General features: G+C 29.9%; 7 protein-coding genes across 7 annotated transcripts; 5 read left to right on the plus strand and 2 right to left on the minus strand. All coding sequences in view use genetic code 12, as the record gives it.

Annotated features, from left to right (window-relative positions):
* Positions 1-3,913: 3,913 nt before the first annotated feature.
* INO1 (inositol-3-phosphate synthase) lies at positions 3,914-5,524 on the plus strand (the record flags this gene model as incomplete). Its single annotated transcript, XM_064906485.1, has 1 exon — positions 3,914-5,524. One exon carries the CDS (start codon positions 3,914-3,916, stop codon positions 5,522-5,524), a length of 1,611 nt encoding a protein of 536 aa, XP_064760653.1.
* Positions 5,525-7,321: 1,797 nt separating this feature from the next.
* FAA4 (long-chain fatty acid-CoA ligase) lies at positions 7,322-9,415 on the plus strand (the record flags this gene model as incomplete). The annotated part of the gene is made up of 1 exon (XM_064907527.1): positions 7,322-9,415. One exon carries the CDS (start codon positions 7,322-7,324, stop codon positions 9,413-9,415), a length of 2,094 nt encoding a protein of 697 aa, XP_064760654.1.
* Positions 9,416-9,582: 167 nt separating this feature from the next.
* DFJ63DRAFT_337182 (asparaginase) lies at positions 9,583-10,908 on the minus strand (the record flags this gene model as incomplete). Its single annotated transcript, XM_064908499.1, has 1 exon — positions 9,583-10,908. The coding sequence occupies one exon, from the start codon at positions 10,906-10,908 to the stop codon at positions 9,583-9,585; it is 1,326 nt and encodes a 441-aa protein (XP_064760655.1).
* Positions 10,909-11,158: 250 nt separating this feature from the next.
* DFJ63DRAFT_315089 (uncharacterized protein) lies at positions 11,159-13,459 on the plus strand (the record flags this gene model as incomplete). Its single annotated transcript, XM_064906486.1, has 1 exon — positions 11,159-13,459. One exon carries the CDS (start codon positions 11,159-11,161, stop codon positions 13,457-13,459), a length of 2,301 nt encoding a protein of 766 aa, XP_064760656.1.
* A 125-nt stretch (positions 13,460-13,584) lies between these two features.
* On the plus strand, positions 13,585-14,122 carry DFJ63DRAFT_222082 (uncharacterized protein). The gene has a single exon (XM_064904195.1). It carries the CDS (start codon positions 13,709-13,711, stop codon positions 14,045-14,047), a length of 339 nt encoding a protein of 112 aa, XP_064760657.1. The 5' UTR covers positions 13,585-13,708; the 3' UTR covers positions 14,048-14,122.
* Positions 14,123-14,149: 27 nt separating this feature from the next.
* DFJ63DRAFT_320625 (uncharacterized protein) lies at positions 14,150-18,877 on the minus strand. The gene has a single exon (XM_064907217.1). It carries the CDS (start codon positions 18,472-18,474, stop codon positions 14,197-14,199), a length of 4,278 nt encoding a protein of 1,425 aa, XP_064760658.1. The 5' UTR covers positions 18,475-18,877; the 3' UTR covers positions 14,150-14,196.
* Positions 18,747-19,935, plus strand: PUP1 (proteasome core particle subunit beta 2). The gene has a single exon (XM_064904196.1). The coding sequence runs from the start codon at positions 19,018-19,020 to the stop codon at positions 19,828-19,830; it is 813 nt and encodes a 270-aa protein (XP_064760659.1). The 5' UTR covers positions 18,747-19,017; the 3' UTR covers positions 19,831-19,935.
* Positions 19,936-19,961: the final 26 nt, after the last annotated feature.

Genomic DNA, 19,961 nt, shown 5'->3' on the forward strand with positions numbered 1-19,961 from the left:
AATTTTTGTTCATGATACATTTAATTACTGGTTTGTATTCTTTTTCTACATAATAATGGAAATTTGTTTTAAGCTTTACTTAACCTTGTTACATGATAATAGATCATTCATTATTGTAATGTCTAGAATGAATTCATTGTAAGCAGTAAAGAAGCAGCAATTAAATACAGTAGAAACTAGGAAATAGTTCAATTATAACCCAATCATACTGAAACGAAAATTATACATTTGATGACAACTCCTTAAGAAATTTTGAAAAAAAGAATCACGTGAATTTTTGGGATAGAATTGGCGCTGGTAAATGGAAGTGTGCATATAAATTAAAGCCAGCGAAAGTGAGAGTAATATCTTGTGGTCCCTTCCCAAATAGGTATAACTTGCCTAAATAGGAAAGTGCTGAGATATCTCAGAAAATAGGATCTGAAACAAATAGTTTAAAGGAGCTTGATTTTAAATATTTCAAAATATGATTGATACTCTTCTTTAGGATTTTTCCACTTTGCAAGGCCATACAGATATATGTGCGGGACGTAATTAATGTGCTCTTCAAAGCCATCAAGCATTTGATTTCGCAAACATGCTATTACTGAATTTACAAATTTTATTTAGGGAGAGAGACCTTTCCAATTTACTAATGATTTAGGAGTTCTTTTATTAATTAGTTGATACATCTCTATTTTTATATCAAACTAACTATCTGTTGTTTATTTAGCTACAATGAATGAATTCTCTTTCATGATTTCTTACTAAATTAGGAAAAACTATTATTTATAGTAAGATAATTCTTTAAGTTGTTCCGTGCACTGGAAGTTTACTAATATACATCTTAATTTATATTGTTTATAACTAATCCTTAACAAATGTAGCAAATAATCTATCCGGAGCTTAGATTGAATCTCTTATACTTTATCTATTCGATTGAAGTGTTGTAATAGTTCTTCTTATTGATGTTGTTATACATCATAATTAAATAGTGATTAAATGTTGGTAACTACTACTAAAAATATACAAATCTTCCCAAAGAGATATAATTTCCTAATTGGAAACATCAGACATTTTTAATTTTAATGTTTTAGAAAATTTAAAGGATCTTAAACTTTTTTTTAAATGTTTTAAATTTTATTGATGTTCTTTTTCTGCAATATACCAGTTTAGAAACCCTTTTCAGTATATGAACGGTTTGAAATTAACTTTACAAAAGATAACTATATTTAGGGAGAGATAAATGAGATAATATGTAATATATTATTAAATTATCTTTCAATTTACTAATGATTTAGGAGTTTATTATAGACTTTTGCAGAAGACCTAAATTGTATTTGTTTGGCCGTGCTGTTACATTCACACTTAACTAATTTAATGTACATACTAATTTATATTTTAAATAATCATTAAGAAATGTAGTAAACAATCATGACCTTAGATAGAATCTCTTATACTTAATCTATTACGATTAAACTATTGTAATAGTTTCTCTCATTGAAGTAATTATAGGTCATAAATTTGATTCAGGGTAAAATTGTGAGTAAAAATATACGAATATTCCCAAAGAGGTATAAATTCCTAAATAGGAAACTTCCCAATTTTAATTAATGAAACAATTTTAAAATTTAAAGAATTTAATTTATAAATATGATTGGTATTCTTCTTATTGGAAATTTGCAAATATCCATACTGGTATAAATACGGAGTGTAATTTAATTTATCTTTTATTGGAATTCTATTTATTTAGAGAGAGAGAGTTTTGGATAATATGGAATATATTACAGAACTATCTTTCAATATACTAATGATTTAGGTTATATCGGAATTACTCAGATATGAATCTGTACTTCTGTGTTATTACTAACTTTTGATTTATTTAGGTAAATATATTTTGAAATTCAGAGACCAAGTTGAAACACCCTTGAGGCAAACAGATATATTGTAAGAATCCTAGAGGTGTTAAGAATGCAAATATACATCGTGTTAGCGACTTTAATTATACATTTTAGTTTAAATTATCAAAAGATTTATAAAGTTATGTAGATTACAATCGAGGTAGAAATACTACTCTATTACGTTAGGATGATGAACAGCATATACCTAATCTCATCGATGAATAACTACTTAAACCGCTCTGATAATTACTTTTGATTGTTATGATCATAATTTAGATTTTGTAAAAGCGATAAGATAATGAACGATCATTCCCAAATAGGAAACCTTACCACATTAGGCAATGTTAAGGATCAAACTATCAAGGATCACCTAATCGAATTAAAAATGAACATTGAAAATGGTTAAGATTATTAATATTGTCGAATAGATTGAGTACACCGGAGGTATTGTTGTACTGATTGAATATAACGTTCTACTTTTCCATTACTTTGATACTGCTCTACGTTATCTGCATATAGATACATGATTACTTCTCCCAAATAGGCAATATTGCCAAAATAGGAAATGTCAGGGATAATAAAAAAACAAAAGATGAAGTTTAACCAAATTTAAGATCAAATTTAAAGGAAAATGTTTAAAAATTGAATTAATTTTGTTAATAGAAACTGAAATTAGAATGAAATGATCGTGCATGATTATGTTTACTAATCATTCAAGAAATGTGAATGGAATCATTCTACTTGCATCTTTACTTATTTGTTTTATTTATGATAAGAGATTGATGACGAATTGTTCAAAATCTATGATTTCATCTCTTAAAGTGTACTGACTAATATTTAGGGTAGACCCTCATACTTTTGGCGAAGCATTTTGTAATCCGTACACCAGATGAAATAGTTCGAAATAAATAAGCTTAACTTTTATTAAATTATTTAGGTTAGAATCATGGTTTTCATTTCATGAATACTAACTCATTCTTCTAGTTTTCAGAATCGATTTTAAGTCAAGCCCTTTTCAGGGTTTTGTTTATTACTTTTTAAAACAATTAAATTATTTAGGAGATAAAGAAAAAGCTTATGATAGCATTAACATTTTTTTTACGATGAAGTTACTAACTATAGGATTGAGTCGTTTCTTTGACTAAATAAATTAGCTAAGAAAATAGATTTGTACTCTTTGAATCTTCTACATATATGACGATGATTATTATGTTATAATGTTTATATTTATAGAACCAAAGGTAATTATGTAGATAATAATTGTAATTATACTGTACGATTAAACCAATAAGCATAGTCTAATCTATCTATCTTATCATAAGCGATTGAATGTAGAATGTATAACAATTGACGAAAGGGTGAAGTAAATGGATCATAATTATGATGATTACGTCAACCGTGATTCCGATCCGTTGCCAGTTACAACTTAAGAACAAAAACAAACAACAATACGATAAATAAATAAATAAATAAAATTTCGGCGGGTTAAGTCGTGTCCATATGCCCAACAAAACTGTTGAATTTAAAACCTGTTCTAATCAAACAGACCTGTCCTAAACGCGTTAAATATAAAATGTAAAACTGTAAATTCAAATCATATGATTTTAACATGTAATAATTAAAACCGAGTTAGACAAACTGGTATAAGTCTGTTATAACTGGAATAACGATGTATAATGCACAATACGCCGAAATCCAAAAATAATCACATGGAACTCAACCATCCATAAATAGAAGGTGAAAGAATAACCAAAATAAAAATAATTATTATTGAACAGAGCGCACGACCGAGTTCTTTGCCCAGGCCAATCAAATTTCGCCGAAGTTTCGGCGGTTCCCCCCTTTTTTACTGTATAGGGATAATAAAACTAACACATTTTTAAAATAGGGGAATATGAGGGATTTTTTTCATCATTCTTTGTCGTCACCGTTTTTGGAAAAAAAAAACTATATAAGGCGACGATTATCAGTACTTTGTATGTAAACCGTTTTCTTCTTTCATATTTATCTATTAACTATCGACTTCATCTATAATGTCACCAATTAAACAAGAAGAAAAACTTGAAACTAAATTCTCTCCAATTCAATTCAATTCTGATAAAATCAGAAGTGATGGAGATAATTTATATACTAAATTCACTTATGAAAATTCCATTGTTGAAACTGATGCTAATGGTAAATATACCGTTACTCCAACCAATGTTGATTATGAATTTAAATTAGATTTAAAAGTTCCAAAAACTGGGTTATTATTAGTTGGTTTAGGTGGTAATAATGGTTCTACTTTAGTTTCTGCCGTTACTGCCAATAAACATAATATTAGTTTCCAAAATAAAGAAGGTGTTGTCAAACCAAATTATTATGGTTCAGTTACTCAATCTTCAACTATTAAAATTGGTATTGATAAGGATACTGGTAAAGATATTTATGCTCCATTTAATAATATTGTTCCATTAGTTAATCCAAATGATTTAGTTGTTAGTGGTTGGGATATTAATTCATCAAGTTTAGATGAAGCTATGGAAAGAGCCAAAGTTTTAGATTATGATTTACAACGTCAATTAAAACCATATTTATCAGAATATAAACCATTAAAATCAGTTTATTATCCAGATTTCATTGCTTTAAATCAAAAGGAAAGAGCTGATAATATCTTTAATGTTGATAAAGAAGGTAATGTTGTTACTAATGATAAATGGGCTGATGTTGAAAGAATCAGAAAAGATATTAGAGATTTCAAATCTGCTAATGATTTAGATAAAGTTATTGTATTATGGAGTGCTAATACTGAAAGATATGCTGATGTTTTAGCTAATGTTAATGATAATAGTGAAAATTTGTTGAAATCGATTAAAGAAAATCATGAAGAAATTGCTCCATCTACTATTTTCGCTGTGGCTTCAATTTTAGAAAATGTTCCATATATTAATGGTTCTCCTCAAAATACTTTTGTTCCAGGTGTAATTGAATTAGCTGAAAAATATAATTCTTTTATTGGTGGTGATGATTTCAAGAGTGGTCAAACTAAGATTAAATCTGTTTTAGCTCAATTTTTAGTTGATGCTGGTATTAGACCAATTTCAATTGCTTCTTATAATCATTTAGGTAATAATGATGGTTATAATTTAAGTGCCCCAAAACAATTCCGTTCAAAGGAAATTTCTAAACAATCTGTGGTTGATGATATGATTGAATCCAATCAAATTTTATATAATAAAGAAAATGGTACTACTGTTGATCATTGTATTGTTATTAAATATGTTCCAGCCGTTGGAGATTCTAAAGTTGCTATGGATGAATATTATTCTGAATTAATGTTAGGTGGTCATAATAAAATCAGTATTCATAATGTTTGTGAAGATTCATTATTAGCTACTCCATTAATTATTGATTTAGTAATTGTTACTGAATTTTTACAAAGAATTCAATATAAGAAAATTGAAGAAAGTGATGAAAAATATCAAGATTTCTATGCTGTTTTAACTTTATTAAGTTATTGGTTGAAAGCTCCATTATCCAAACCAGGATATCAAGCTATCAATGGATTAAATAAACAAAGACAAGCTTTAGAAAACTTGTTAAGATTATTGGTTGGATTACCTGTGAATAATGAATTAAGATTTGAAGAAAGATTATTAGTTTAGATAATTAATTGTTGTACCCTTCTTCTTGTTGCTATATAATATAATAATAATAATTTAATATCTGTTTATAATTGAATGATGGATCGACATGTAGAATGATTGAATTACAAAGTTTTAAAATGAGCTAATTTGTACACCTCGGTGCTGCAAATTTTTTTAAAATTGATAACTTTAATCACCGAGTCGTGCGCGTACCAAGTCAAATAAAACAAATAAGTCCTGACAGCCGAAAAGGATCTTTTGTTGCTCGCCCTGGCTTCCCAAATAGGCAATTCGCTCGATTCGAATTATGCCCTTCAAAAATAAAATTTTAACTATTGAGGATCCCCTTAATCCTTAATAGTTAATTATTATTGGTTTAAAAAATAATGGAGAAGTTATATAAGATAATGGATATGGGGGCAGCAGCATAAATAATAAGATGAATTATACTATAAAAATAATATTTAGGTGACGGATATGAGGAGGAGGGTGTGTGGATAGTGAATGTGTCAAATTAAAGGCTAATCCGAGGAGTGGGATAGAGGAATGGAGGAAGCGAGGATGTAAGGGAGGTAGGGATTAGTTAGGGTATACATTTATTAATAGTATTTAGTAGTTAAAGGTTAGGGGGAGATCATTCAGTTAAATAAGTTGACATCATCATCATCATCATCATCAAAGTATACTGTACTGTAATTTACTGTCACCGTAAAATAAATGATTAAATATTTCTTCGCATAAAAAAATTGCTTAACTATTTAGACCCAACAATTTTTAGACCCAACAATTTATTTATTGCAAAAAAAAAACCGACACGTGATTAAAAAGTCTAAAGGACAATTGCCTAATTAGGAATAATCCAATTAACGTAAGTAATAACTATCAGTAATTATCAGTAACACAGTTACTGATAGATAGTTAAAAAGTGTCAGGATGAAATGGGGTAAAAATAAAATAAAACATTTGACGATTCAGTTTTACGGAGAATGAGAAAAAAGGGTTAACTTAATTAAGTTAAGTTACGAAATTAATTAATTGTTATTGTTTTATTTTATTGATTGATAAGTAGAACGTAATAGTATAAATAGAATTTAATTACTCCACCACTGTAGAATCTTAAATTGATTTACTCTTGTTTAACTTATTCTTCTTGTTTAATAAGATCAATTGGTTAAATAACTTTGAAGAAGAATAGTAAATCATTTCATTCATTACTACACGTCATTATACAGACATACGTAATTTAGTGATAGAGACCAAAAAATATTAAATAATCAAAAAAAATAAAATAAAATAAAATAAATAAAAAAAAAAGAATTACCCCAAAACAGAAATCATCATCATCAGAAGAAGAAGAACAAGAAGTCTAGAGGTCATAACAACAGTAAAAGTACTTAAATAAGATCATCAATTAAGCATAATTTTCATCAATTTAATCCAACCCAACCCAACCCAACAAACTATCATCAGATCACCCATTATCAACTTACTCCTTTAATCAATTGACTTAAAGGATAGTATACTATATAAACAACTCCCATTAACTAACTAACTAGTTCCATAAAGTGGTGGTGGTGACAAATAAATTATTTCTGAACGGCAAATTTAATTTTAGCGCACACAAAATAAAATAAATTTTTATAATTTCCCTTCTTGTTTGTGCTGCCTCCTCAACAGCAACAGTTTTACAACATCATCCATTTTTAAATTTACTTTATTTACAACATCTTTCCTTCTGTCTAATCAATCAATCAATCAATCAATTCATCTTTGATTAATCCCATCTAACTACTACAACAAATACAACTATCCAAGATGGCTCCTTTAACTTTACCTGTTGGTGAAGCTTTACCGGGTGAAACTGCCCCTAGAAGAAAATCAGCTTATAAAAATGCTCCCGTTGTAAGACCTGATGATTCAAAAGCAATCACCATGGCAGATTTCTTTGAAGAATGTGTGGCTAGAAATGGTAAAAGAAACGCCATGGGATGGAGAACTTTAATCGATACTCATCATGAAATTAAAAAAGTTACCAAAATTATCGATGGTGAACCTCAACAAATTGATAAAGAATGGATCTATTATGAATTAAGTCCTTATAATTATATCACTTATCCTGATCTTTTAACTCTTGTTAAAGATTATTCTAAAGGTTTAATTGAATTAGGTATAAAACCAAATCAACAATCAAAAGTATTTGTTTATTCAGGTACTTCTCATAAATGGATGCAAACTTTTTTAGCATCAACTTATCAAAATATCCCTATTGTAACAGCTTATGATACTTTAGGTGAATCAGGTTTAACTCATTCTTTAGTTCAAACTGAATCTGATGCCATTTATACTGAAAATTCTTTATTCCCAACTTTAATTAAACCTTTACAAAAAGCAACTCATGTTAAATATATTATTCATTCTGAACCAATCGATCCAAATGATAAAAGATCTCTGGGTAAAATTTATCAAGATTCTGAAAATGCTAAACAAAAAATCTTGGCTATAAGACCAGATATAAAATTTATAAGTTATGATGAAGTTATTGAATTAGGTAAATCTTCAACTTTAGGTTTAAATTATCCTCAACCAGATGATTTAGCTTGTATAATGTATACTTCTGGTTCAACTGGAGATCCAAAAGGGGTGGTTTTAAATCAAGGTAATTTAGTAGCTGCCGTGGGTGGTATTTCTACTGTTGCAACTCGTGAATTGGTTAATAATAATGATCGTGTCATTGCATTTTTACCATTAGCTCATATTTTCGAATTAGCTTTTGAAATGACTAATTTCTGGTGGGGTTCATGTTTAGGTTATGCCAATGTTAAAACTTTAACTGATGTTCTGTGTAAAAATTGTCAATCTGATTTAATGGAATTTAAACCTACTATTATGGTGGGTGTAGCTGCCGTTTGGGAATCAGTTAGAAAAGGAGTTTTAGCTAAAGTTAAACAATTACCTTATTTAACTCAACGTATCTTTTGGGGTGCATTCAAAGCTAAATCAACTTTCACTGCTTTTAATATTCCTGGTGCTTCATTCTTTGATATTATCTTTAAAAAAGTTAAAGCTGCTACTGGTGGTGAATTAAGATGGATTTTAAATGGTGGTTCACCAATTTCAAAAGATGCTCAAGTTTTCATTTCAACTTTAATTGCTCCAATGTTATTAGGTTATGGATTAACTGAAACTTGTGCCAATACTACCATTGTTGATCATACTCATTTTGAATATGATTGTTTAGGTACGATTTTAGGTTCAATGACATGTAAATTAATTGATGTTCCTGATGCTGGATATTTTGCTAAAAATAATCAAGGGGAAATCCTTTTAAAGGGTAAACCACTTATGAATGAATATTATAAGAATGAAAAGGAAACTTTAGATGCTTTTACTGAAGATGGATGGTTTAAAACTGGTGATATTGGAGAATGGACTGCCAATGGTGGTTTAAGAATTATTGATCGTAAAAAGAATTTAGTTAAAACTTTAAATGGGGAATATATTGCTTTGGAAAAATTAGAATCGATTTATAGATCAAATCCAACCGTGTTAAATCTTTGTGTTTATGCTGATACTACTAAAGTTAAACCAATTGCTATAATCTTACCTAATGAAGTTCATTTGAAACTGCATTTGGTTGATGATAAAGTCTTCTCCAAAGAACAAATTGAAAAATTAGAATTGAGTCATCTTGTGGATGATAAAAAAGTAATTAATTCCATTCATAAATATTTATTACAAACTGGTAAAGCTCAAGGTTTAAGAGGTATTGAATTAATTCAAAATATTGTTCTTTTAGATGAAGAATGGACTCCTCAAAATGGGTTAGTTACTTCAGCTCAAAAATTACAAAGAAAGAAAATTTTAGCTTCTTGTCAAGATAAAGTTGCTGCTGCTTATGGATCCTCTTAGATCAATCATCCATCCTTTTTATATAGTCTATTATTGTTTCTTCCTTCCTTCCTTCACTTTCTACTTCCTCTCTGGCATTGTTGTTTATTGATTTATGTATCTTTTTCTCTTTCTCTATATATAATTTTACATATATACAATCTAATTATTATTATTAAATATCATTATTACACACCTTTAAACACCTTTTTAATCTCATTTAAGTCTAAGCCTTGATTTAAACACAATTGTAATAAAATTCTCGCCTTTTGAGGATTAAGATATCCCCCCGCAATAGCATTATTAAAATTAATTCTCTTTTCATCTTCACTTAAGACTTTTGGAATCGATCCAATTGGAACCATCCCATCCATTGATCTCTTAGCATACACCACGGGGAAAGTCGTATTCCCAATCAAATCATATAAATATTGATTAGTCTCATCTGATAATGATCCTGCTCCCATGGTAGCGATGACCAATCCTTGAGAATGTAATTGTTCAATCGTTAATTTCAATAATTGATTGTCTAATCCTTGATGAGCGTAGATGATATGAACTTGAGGTAAGATGATTGTAGTGGCATCTTCATTATTATCATCGGTCAAGTTGAAATATGTTAATCCTAATGGTTTAGCCAGTGGATAATAATAATGGATTTCATTATTGACGAAATTACCCACATATCCTTGACCTATCGATTTGAACGTATCTAAGGAATTGGCATTTGATTTAGTGATATAATACCCTGATCCAATTCTATCATTCAAAGCAATTAAGACTCCTCTACCTCTTGATTCACGATTGGAGGCAATGACGATGGCTTGATATAAATTCATTGGACCATCAGATGAAATAGCTGTCGATGGTCTCATGGATCCACAAATCACAATCGGTTTGAATGTATTGATGGTGGATTGAAGGAAAAATGCCGTTTCTTCCATCGTATCTGTTCCATGAGTGATTACTATTCCATCATAATGAGATAAATCTTCCACTATCTTGGTATATAATTGTAATAAATGACTGGTATCGAATTCTTTCGAATCAATGTTGAAAATTTGTTCATATTCTAATAAACATGTGCTCGATATATCAGGAATACTCTGTACTAATTGTTCAATGGTAAGATCGACTTCATAACCGGCAGTTTGATGAGATGATTGTCCTTTCGAAGCGATGGTTCCTCCTGTTCCCAATACTTTTATAATAGGTAATACTGCAGGAGTAGTAATGGCAGTGGAAACATTTGGAGATGCATTATTGATCGACAATGGAGTCAAGGCAGTGATAGAATGGGATAATTCATTTGATGAAGTATTACTAACTGCTGAATTTGATCTATATCTAATTTTAAAAAATGTACGATCTAAATTTGATTGATCTTCAATTTCATAAGCTATAGGATGCTCATCATCTCCTTCATCATCTCCTACTGCTTGATCATTATGATGATGATGATGGTCATGAACCGGTTGTAATCGATAAATACTAGATGATGACGAAACAGACATTCTGAATTGACCCCCTTTTCCTCTAGACTTGTTCAAAGTTCAATGAATTTTTTTAAAAAAAGCCTTATGGTTGTATTTATATATTTTTTTAATTATGGGCCCTGAGCCGCATCATTAAGCATAACAACTATATGCACCAAAACAACCTTATTATCGCGCATATCTTGTCTACATTTTACTCTTTTCATAAAATATTATTTATTATTATTGTTATTGAAGGTATAAACTACTACTTATATCGAAGTATATCATGGGTTCCCTTACTGAGTTATTTGACTGCAGTGAATTCATTGCTTTTTATAAGCGAAATGAACAAAACAAAATTAATTTATTTACTGTTTTTGATGATCCAGAGATAAAAAGACGATACGACAAAGGGTTGAAGGTTATTGAAGAGCTACCAGAAGATGAAGTCGCGATGGTTATTCTGAATTTAGGAATTGAAAGGAATTTAAGTATGCGAGCTTTACCTAGCAACAAAGCTTCACTTATAATGTTGTTTCGATTATTAAATCTGCATATAATCTCAAGAGACATTGATTATGACGACCCACTGACAGTTAATAATTATGTTACTGTTTCTGCTTTAATAGCTCATAAGAACTTTAAACTCTCCTTTGAAGAAATAGATGTTGAACCTGTCGAGTTTTTTAAGAGGTACACCGTGGTTTTTAAGTTATGTCAACTCCCGTGGAATATGAGTTGTAATGTGTCTGCCACCTTAAAGATTGATGTCAATTCAACATTATTGTCAGAAACCACTAATACAAATATCGGATTTAATAGCAGAAAATTCTTCTATAATGAAAAAAAAAATATATTCTTCAGGGATTATGGTTTTTTTTACCCTATGGCAAATACGGAAGATGTACATAATTCAATTGATCAATCCATTTTTGATGTTCAACCAAATAAAATTCCATCAATTGTCGATTTCACATATCCATTCATATCAAATAAAGACAAATTACAATCGGAAGTTGAATTCGAGTTAAGATGCGTCTTACAAATTGCTAAACTTGTATTTGTTAATTTTAAGGATATCAAATTTGTGAAAGAGACGAATACATTGGAGGTGCTAAACATCAGTACACAGTCAACACCAGACATTATTATGTCATTCAACAACAATAACAACCAGAAAATCACTATCCCTATAGAAATTAAGAGAGATAAAATGATGAAAAAATTCATTGATTTTGTGAAATCCAGAGATAAGAGTATCCTGGGATCAAAATCCTTTGTGCAATATTACTCTCAGGCGTTTCATCAGTCATTCACATTGAGAAGCAATTGTTTTGTGATGACTGACGGTTTAAATGCCATAGGAATTGTTTCTGACCACCAAGCATTAGATACTGACAATGTATCAAATTTACGAGGAATAAAATGCAAAATATATTACCATGATTGCGTAAATTCAAAGTTATCGTTGCCATTGTTTATCCTTAATTTTGCATTAACATTTGCTACTAATACTTCCCCTGAAATTATAAAAGCATTTGAGAAAACACTAATCATTTCAGAAGATCAAAAAAGTCATCTTATACGAAAGCAGTATACCTTATTAGATGGTTTGAGAGATATATTGATAAAAGTACCTAACATAAACGAAAGTTTCAGATCTTCAGAGTTCATGACCTTGACAAGAAGTAATACCAATGTATTCAACAATTTTGCTTCAGATAAGAATAGTACCTCAAGCGCTGATAGTTCAACTGATCAGGGAGCTTCTTCAGCTCCGAGTATGGTCCATGATATTTCGAGTGAAGACATTCAGTTATATTTGCTGGGCCTCAATACTTATGAAAATGATATTTTCAACTTGGTAGGAGTGAAGCTTCCATTAGACAACTTCTCAAGATTGATATCTGGGTTTGAAATCTTCGATTTAAGTTCTATAAAAATTAAGTCAATAATTAGTGGTAAGCTTATTGGACATGATTATTCTGTTGTATTCGAAGATGAAGACGGTGATATTATCAAAGTGTTCGATCCTGTGAGGTGCAGGGTCGAATCAACCAATAAATATACTCCCTTTAAAGACAGAATAAAAAGGTCGTATGACCTTTTTATTCGGGAGACTATGGCATATGAATTTTTATCACCTAAGTTTAACGCTATGGCAACGCTAAAACAAGTTGGATTTATCAGCAATAACTTAAACAAATATATTGAAGTAGGTGATAAACTATCTGTTGGAGGGTTTTTTATAAAGTTATCCAAGATAAAAGGGGTAACTTTAGATTGTATCGACATAGATGAGGAGGTAGAAGAAAAATTATGGGAACTTATGAAAAATCTCCATGGGCTCCACTTTAGCCATGGAGATATTCATGAGAACAACTTTATGATTGAAGAATTGAGTGGAGAAATAAAAATAATAGATTTTGGTATGCTGGACCAGGGATATTATCGTGGTAATAATGATTCTACCTTTCCTGATACAGTCCCACGATTTGATAAAAGGGTGATGTGGGATAAAGAAAATCTTGAAAAAATGATTGCAATATCTAAAAAACGAATGTCTAAAAATCGTAAATTATCTTAGTCATTTTAATTAATATAGTTACTAATATATATATAACCTGTAGTTTTCGTACAATCAAGATGAAATTTCATCTCTCTGTATAGTTGCGAAAACAGATTTCGTCACGGGGGTCAGATCACATGACCAAATTATTTCGAAAATTCTCAATAAAAGTCATTTTTATAAAAATTAACGAAATCAATTATGAGTTAACCAAAGCCCTAGACTACATTTATAATTGTATTCAATTCATACCAAAAGACTATTGAGATGGGATTTTTTACTAAATCAGAAGAGGAAACCACTAGTGTCCCTCCTAATAAAGCCAAACGTCAAGTATGTTGGGATTCACGAGATAAATTCTTTGCATGTTTAACTGAAAATAAGATTGATAATTCATTAGATGCTAAAATATTATCAAAAGTTGATAAACAATGTGGAGATTTAAAAGTTGAATTTGAGAACAATTGTGTTAAGAGTTGGGTTAAATATTTCCAAGAGAAGAGATTTAATGATTTGGTTAGACAACGATATATTGAAAAATTAGAAGCTGAAGGTGCTAAACCTTTACCAATCAAATTAGAAAGTAGTACAAGAAGAGAACCTTGAAAGCTATGATTATGACAAATGACTACACTTTTACTTGTATATAGATGGGACTCATTGAAGAAGAGTCATTTTTTATGAATCAAAACATGATTTAAATATGGTACATATTATTAAAATAATTGATTATTATAAACAAAAATCTATAATTTTTATGATGCAGTTATGTATATTGGTTCACGACCAACTATTTGTAATCCTTGTTTATGATTTAGGATATCCAACACTGATCCCCATTCATATTCACCTCTTTCCAAGATTAAAAATGTTAATTCAAGTTCAATGGTTTCACCAGCTTTAACCATTGGAATAGTAGATTGTAAAACCCCATTAATTAAAATCTTCTTATCAATCGATAATTGAGCTTTAATCACATTAATGTTGTTAGTAGTGGATAATATATTCATGGAAATAGGTAAATGTCTTAAAATTCCCTTAATATCAACTAACCCTTCATTTATAATAACTGTCTTTAATGAATAGAATTGATCAACTTTTAATAAATATTGATTACTTTCCTTATGACATGGTTGATTATCAAACTCATCTTCAATAGAAGTTAAGATTCGTATCTTATTGAATTGTAAGACATTAGCCATTTTAGGAGTTAAACGAATCGTTCTTAATTCAATTAATCCCATTCGTTTCTTCGATTCAATGGTCTCCCATGTTCCATGTAGATTTTCCAATATATAATGTCTTAACCAGAATAATTCTCTCATTTGTAAATCATCAGCTTCACTTATTAAATAATTCTTCACAAATTGTTTATGTCTTAATGATGGAATCAATCTAGTTAAATCTATTTCATTCCCAATTCTCTTGATAGGAATTAATAATCGTGATGTCTTACTAGGTTCAATAATTTCTGTTATTGAGAATTGTTTTTGTTTACTAATTTGATAATTAAATTGACATTTTAATTTTTCATTCCAAAAATTTCGAATATCTAATATGAATAAACAATAATCCCCAATTTCTTCAGTGGGAGATTCAATGATTGAAGTTATGAATTTCAAAACTTCATTTAAATTCTCTTCTTTACCATCATTAATATATTCTCCTTTGAATCCTTGTAATGATGATGAAAATAATGGTATAATATCACATCCTAAAATCTCAATCGAGGATAAAATCGTTAAATTCAAAGGCACATTAATATGTTTGATAAAACTATTTTTCACATCATCGAATTGTTTATGACTATATTCAAGAATTAATTTCAGTTCTTTCATTCCTCTTTTACCCATCACTTCATAATCAATAGTGATTTCCTTTCTGGGTTCAATCGTCTTATACTCTTCACTTATAGCTTCTTTATTCAAGATTTTAAATGGTTTAACTTTTAATAAATTATATTCAATTTCATAAATTTCGGCAGCTGGTAAAGTTTGATTCCCCACACTGGTGCTTAATCGTTTATTTAATGGTTCAATAGTAGAATCCCAAAATGAAAATGATAAATAATTAATCAACACATCGGAATGATTCGTTAAAGTAATGGAAAACTTATAAATTTCCCCTTCTAACAACATAATCCATCCATTATTAACCAGCAGCTTGGTCAAGGATAACGATGGTTGAGGTGGAATAACAGTTAAGGATAATTCTCGTATTGAAGTTCTGGCATTAACATTACAAGTTTCTAAATTATGAATCACGGCGTCTAAGGTTGATCTCTCATGACTTGCTTTATCAAATGATACTTCACCAATCCCCATCGATTTCACTTTGAACGAGGTTTCATTAAATAATTCACCATCAATAATCTTAAACAATTGAGGATTACAAGTACCTATTTGAATATTAAATCCCAAGATAGTTAATTCACCCACTTGTAAAGGTTTGAATGGAATCAGAAAAATCTCAGTGGATAATGGTGGAACTATCAAACTTGACATTGCCACATTGGATGATGCATTTGATGATAAAGTTGGAGCGGTAGGAATAGAAGCAGGAAGTCCTACTGATGTGGTTGATGAAGTTGACATGGTTTTCTTTAATGAATTTGTAGTATTTATTGATTGTGTAACATTTCTACCAAGTAGACCAGAACTAGCACCCATTTTATTAATAACCCTTAACGATCGTATATGATGCTTGAAAGTTTGAACTTTAAAATCATCTTCCGTCACAATTGAAACATCATTTAATTCTATTTCAAAGGCAAATGGATTTTGTAATAGAACTTTAAGCTGATAAACTTCATCTTTCAAAAGTAATTTATCTCTATTAATAGTGGTAGCATTATTATCAACTTTATTATAAGGATCAAATAAAAATGGTTCAGGAGTTTGCTCATATCCATTATTAGTATTAACATCTCCTAATCCAACTGTTTGAGCTGTATTCTTTTCATATTCTGAAAATGGGATAATATCATCTTTGTTTTTATTATTAACAAATTGAACTCTTCGAACTAAAAATGGATCCCAATATGGTGAACTAAGATTTAAATTATTTCTATTTGATAAATAAATTAATGAATCGATTTTTTCCTTTAAGGTGATTTGATCATCGGTGGGTAAACAATGACTATATCTTGTTAATAATAACGTACCCAATTGTAAAAAGAATTTATAATCTTTCATAGCTTCTGATATTTGAATACATAATCTTAAAACTTGGATTTGTAATGATAACCAACTCTTTTCAGAATGAATAGATGAATCAATGGCGGAACTTTCCGATTCAAGATTTATTCCATAGATTAAGAATAAATATTCAAATAGATCTCGAATACTATGAACTTCATCTCGAATATCTTTTAATTCATCATTATTCACCAAATTATAATTCTGTTCTAATTTGGGTAATAAGGCCACTAATAAAAATCGTAATATAAATGCTCGTTTCCTTAACATACCTAGATCAGTATACATTGATGCAAGAGTACAATAAACTCGACATTGTTCAATGATGCCCATATCGATTAATTGTAATTTAAAAATATTATCGATGGTGTTTAGTATATCTGATTTCAGGAAATAGGTAGTATCAATTATACTTGCCGTTGATGGGACTTTAGTTGATTTAACCAAGCTTTCTAATAAAGTAACTTTTGATTCATAACCTCCACTAAGATAAACTCCAATTTTAAATTTGATGATTCTTAATATGGCCTCAACATATACTATATCAGGTACCATATTTTCAAAATCATTAGTACTTATTTGATAAAAATGCAATACTTTTGACGATATTAAACCGACAAACTCTGGAATGGATAAGGCTGTGAAATCAGTTATAGGACCTGAAGATGAGAAATTGATGTTACTACTTGAGGAGTTTCTTGGGGAATATGGTGTGGCTTTTGCTGTAGAATGACCATTAACGGACGAATCACTTGAATTTCGTTTGGGAGATAATATTTCAGTACTTAAAGCCAGTAATTTGCTCTTGTTAAGTTGAAGCACATTATTTAAAATTTGATTTGGTATTTTATAATTAGCTCCTACGAATCGTAATAATAAAACTGTAATTCCAAGACCTTCTAATGCATTACTTAACCATAAATAATCATCACATTTTCGAAGATTGATTGTAGCATCAATGAATGAATTCAAGGCATCATTATATTTCCCTGCTAAAAGGTAGAAACTACCCATTAACTTTGATTGACGACCTGTATGACGTTGTTGAGTTTTTGATTTTGCATCTGCTGGACTTAGATTTCCATTAGAATTACTAGTGATAGAGTGACCTCCACTACTTGCACTACCAGCACTACTACCACCATTTCCATTGGTATGAGTTGGACTTGACCCTCCAAATGAAACTTTGAATGAAGTTGAGCCTGAACTTAATCGTTTTTGAGCATGACTTATAGTTCTCGTTAATAAATGACTATCGGTGATTAATACTGGAGATCTCAATGTTATATTTGAATATGATGATGCATAAGTATCCAATGAACGGAGGAATCCTTTACTTATATCACACATTAAAGTTTCTAATGCGGTTATATTTTGTTGTAAGATTCCATTATGATAAAAGGTATAAGAATTTGATTTATTTAATTGTTTTACTTTATCATTTGGAGTATCAAATAAGATTATATTATGTACAATTGATGCAGGGAAATGCTTTTTTAAATCATGTAAAGTATCTTCATTATTAAAATCTTCACTATATTTACCCACACCTAAGATGATGAAAGTTTTTCGAAAGGGTTCGAAATCATGAAGAAAGATTGAATCATTATCAGGACCCGATATGTGGAAATCAAGAAAGATTCTTCCATTTGGAAATGCTTGGGGATTGAAATAATGAAGATCATTGTCAGGAGTTATATCCATTAGTCGTATTTCAGTTACGTTGGATCGTATTATATCATAGTATCGATTGAAGTCTGCTTGTGAACAATTGTTGATGGGGACTAGTAGGGTTTTCACCTTAGCTGGGGTGATGTATCCGTATAGATCTGCCATGACAACATATAAGATTTGTATATATTATATATGTGAAAAACAAAATAGTCAAACGGCGTATGTATATAAATAATGATCTGGGTATGGAATCAAAGCCAGGCTTTCTCTCCTAAAGGAACCAAAGCTGACTTGTATGATGAATTGATTCAAATCAATTGAATTGGATTGGAATGATTGAATTACCCCCTTCTTTAAAGGTTTATACTGATAACTTTAAACTGTTTGCAACACACCTTTAATTCAGAAAAGTTACGTATTTCGTGTTGTATAAAAATCAAAATAAAAAAAAAATAGAAATGGTCGTGTGCTTTTCACCAAAAAATTATTTTGGTGTTCTCCAGTGGAAGGCAAAAAGGTTTACCATCAAAAGGTTTAACTTATATGTTTGATCTTTATCAATTATCCCAATCTTCAGCTATATTACTATCACGATACCATCAAGATATAATCAATTGTAAATCAGAACAATTATCCATATCATTAAATTTCTTCAATTGCAATAATCATACATCACATACTCATATACATATACATATATAAATCATGCCAGGATTAGGATTTGATAATTATCAAAGAAATCAATTTTTATCAGCCAAAGGGTTTGGTCAACCAATGGCCACTTCTACCGGTACCACTATCGTTGGATGTAAATTCAAAGATGGGGTGGTCATAGCGGCTGATACTAGAGCTACAGCTGGAAGTATTGTTGCTGATAAAAATTGTGAAAAATTACATCAATTAGCTCCAAAGATTTGGTGTGCTGGTGCTGGTACTGCAGCTGATACTGAAATGGTAACTCAATTAATAGCTTCCAACTTGGAATTACATGCTCTTGCTCAAAATAGACAACCAAGAGTTATAACTGCTTTAACCATGTTAAAACAACATTTATTTCAATATCAAGGTCATTTAGGTGCATATTTAATTGTAGCTGGTGTTGATCCAACTGGTGCTCATTTATTATCAGTCCAAGCTCATGGTTCAACTGATATAGGTAAATATCAATCATTAGGTTCAGGTTCTTTAGCTGCTATGGCAGTATTAGAAACTAATTTTAAAGAAGATATGACTAAAGAAGAAGCTATGAAATTATGTGCTAATGCTATTGAACTGGGTATTTGGAATGATTTAGGTTCTGGTTCAAATGTTGATTTATGTGTAATGGAAGTTGGAAAAGATGCTGAATTATATAGAAATTATTTAACTCCAAATGTTAGAGCTGAAAAGGCAAGATCTTATAAATTTGCTAGAGGTACTACCGCTGTATTAAGAGAAAGTGTTAAGAATATCTTAGATATAGAAGAAACAGTGATTAATTTCACATCAACTGCTGATGCTATGGAAGTAGATGCTTAGTTTTATAGTATAAAATCTTAGTTTAAAATAAACATTAATTGTACCATAGACATAGATATAGCGTGTTAATTATTGCGGGTTGGATGTAATACACCTAAAAATTCTAGAGTTTTCTATACCGATCGCAAAAA

Source organism: Scheffersomyces coipomensis (assembly GCF_036884675.1).
Source record: "Scheffersomyces coipomensis strain NRRL Y-17651 chromosome Unknown DFJ63scaffold_6, whole genome shotgun sequence".
In the NCBI taxonomy this organism is placed as follows: domain Eukaryota; kingdom Fungi; phylum Ascomycota; class Pichiomycetes; order Serinales; family Debaryomycetaceae; genus Scheffersomyces; species Scheffersomyces coipomensis.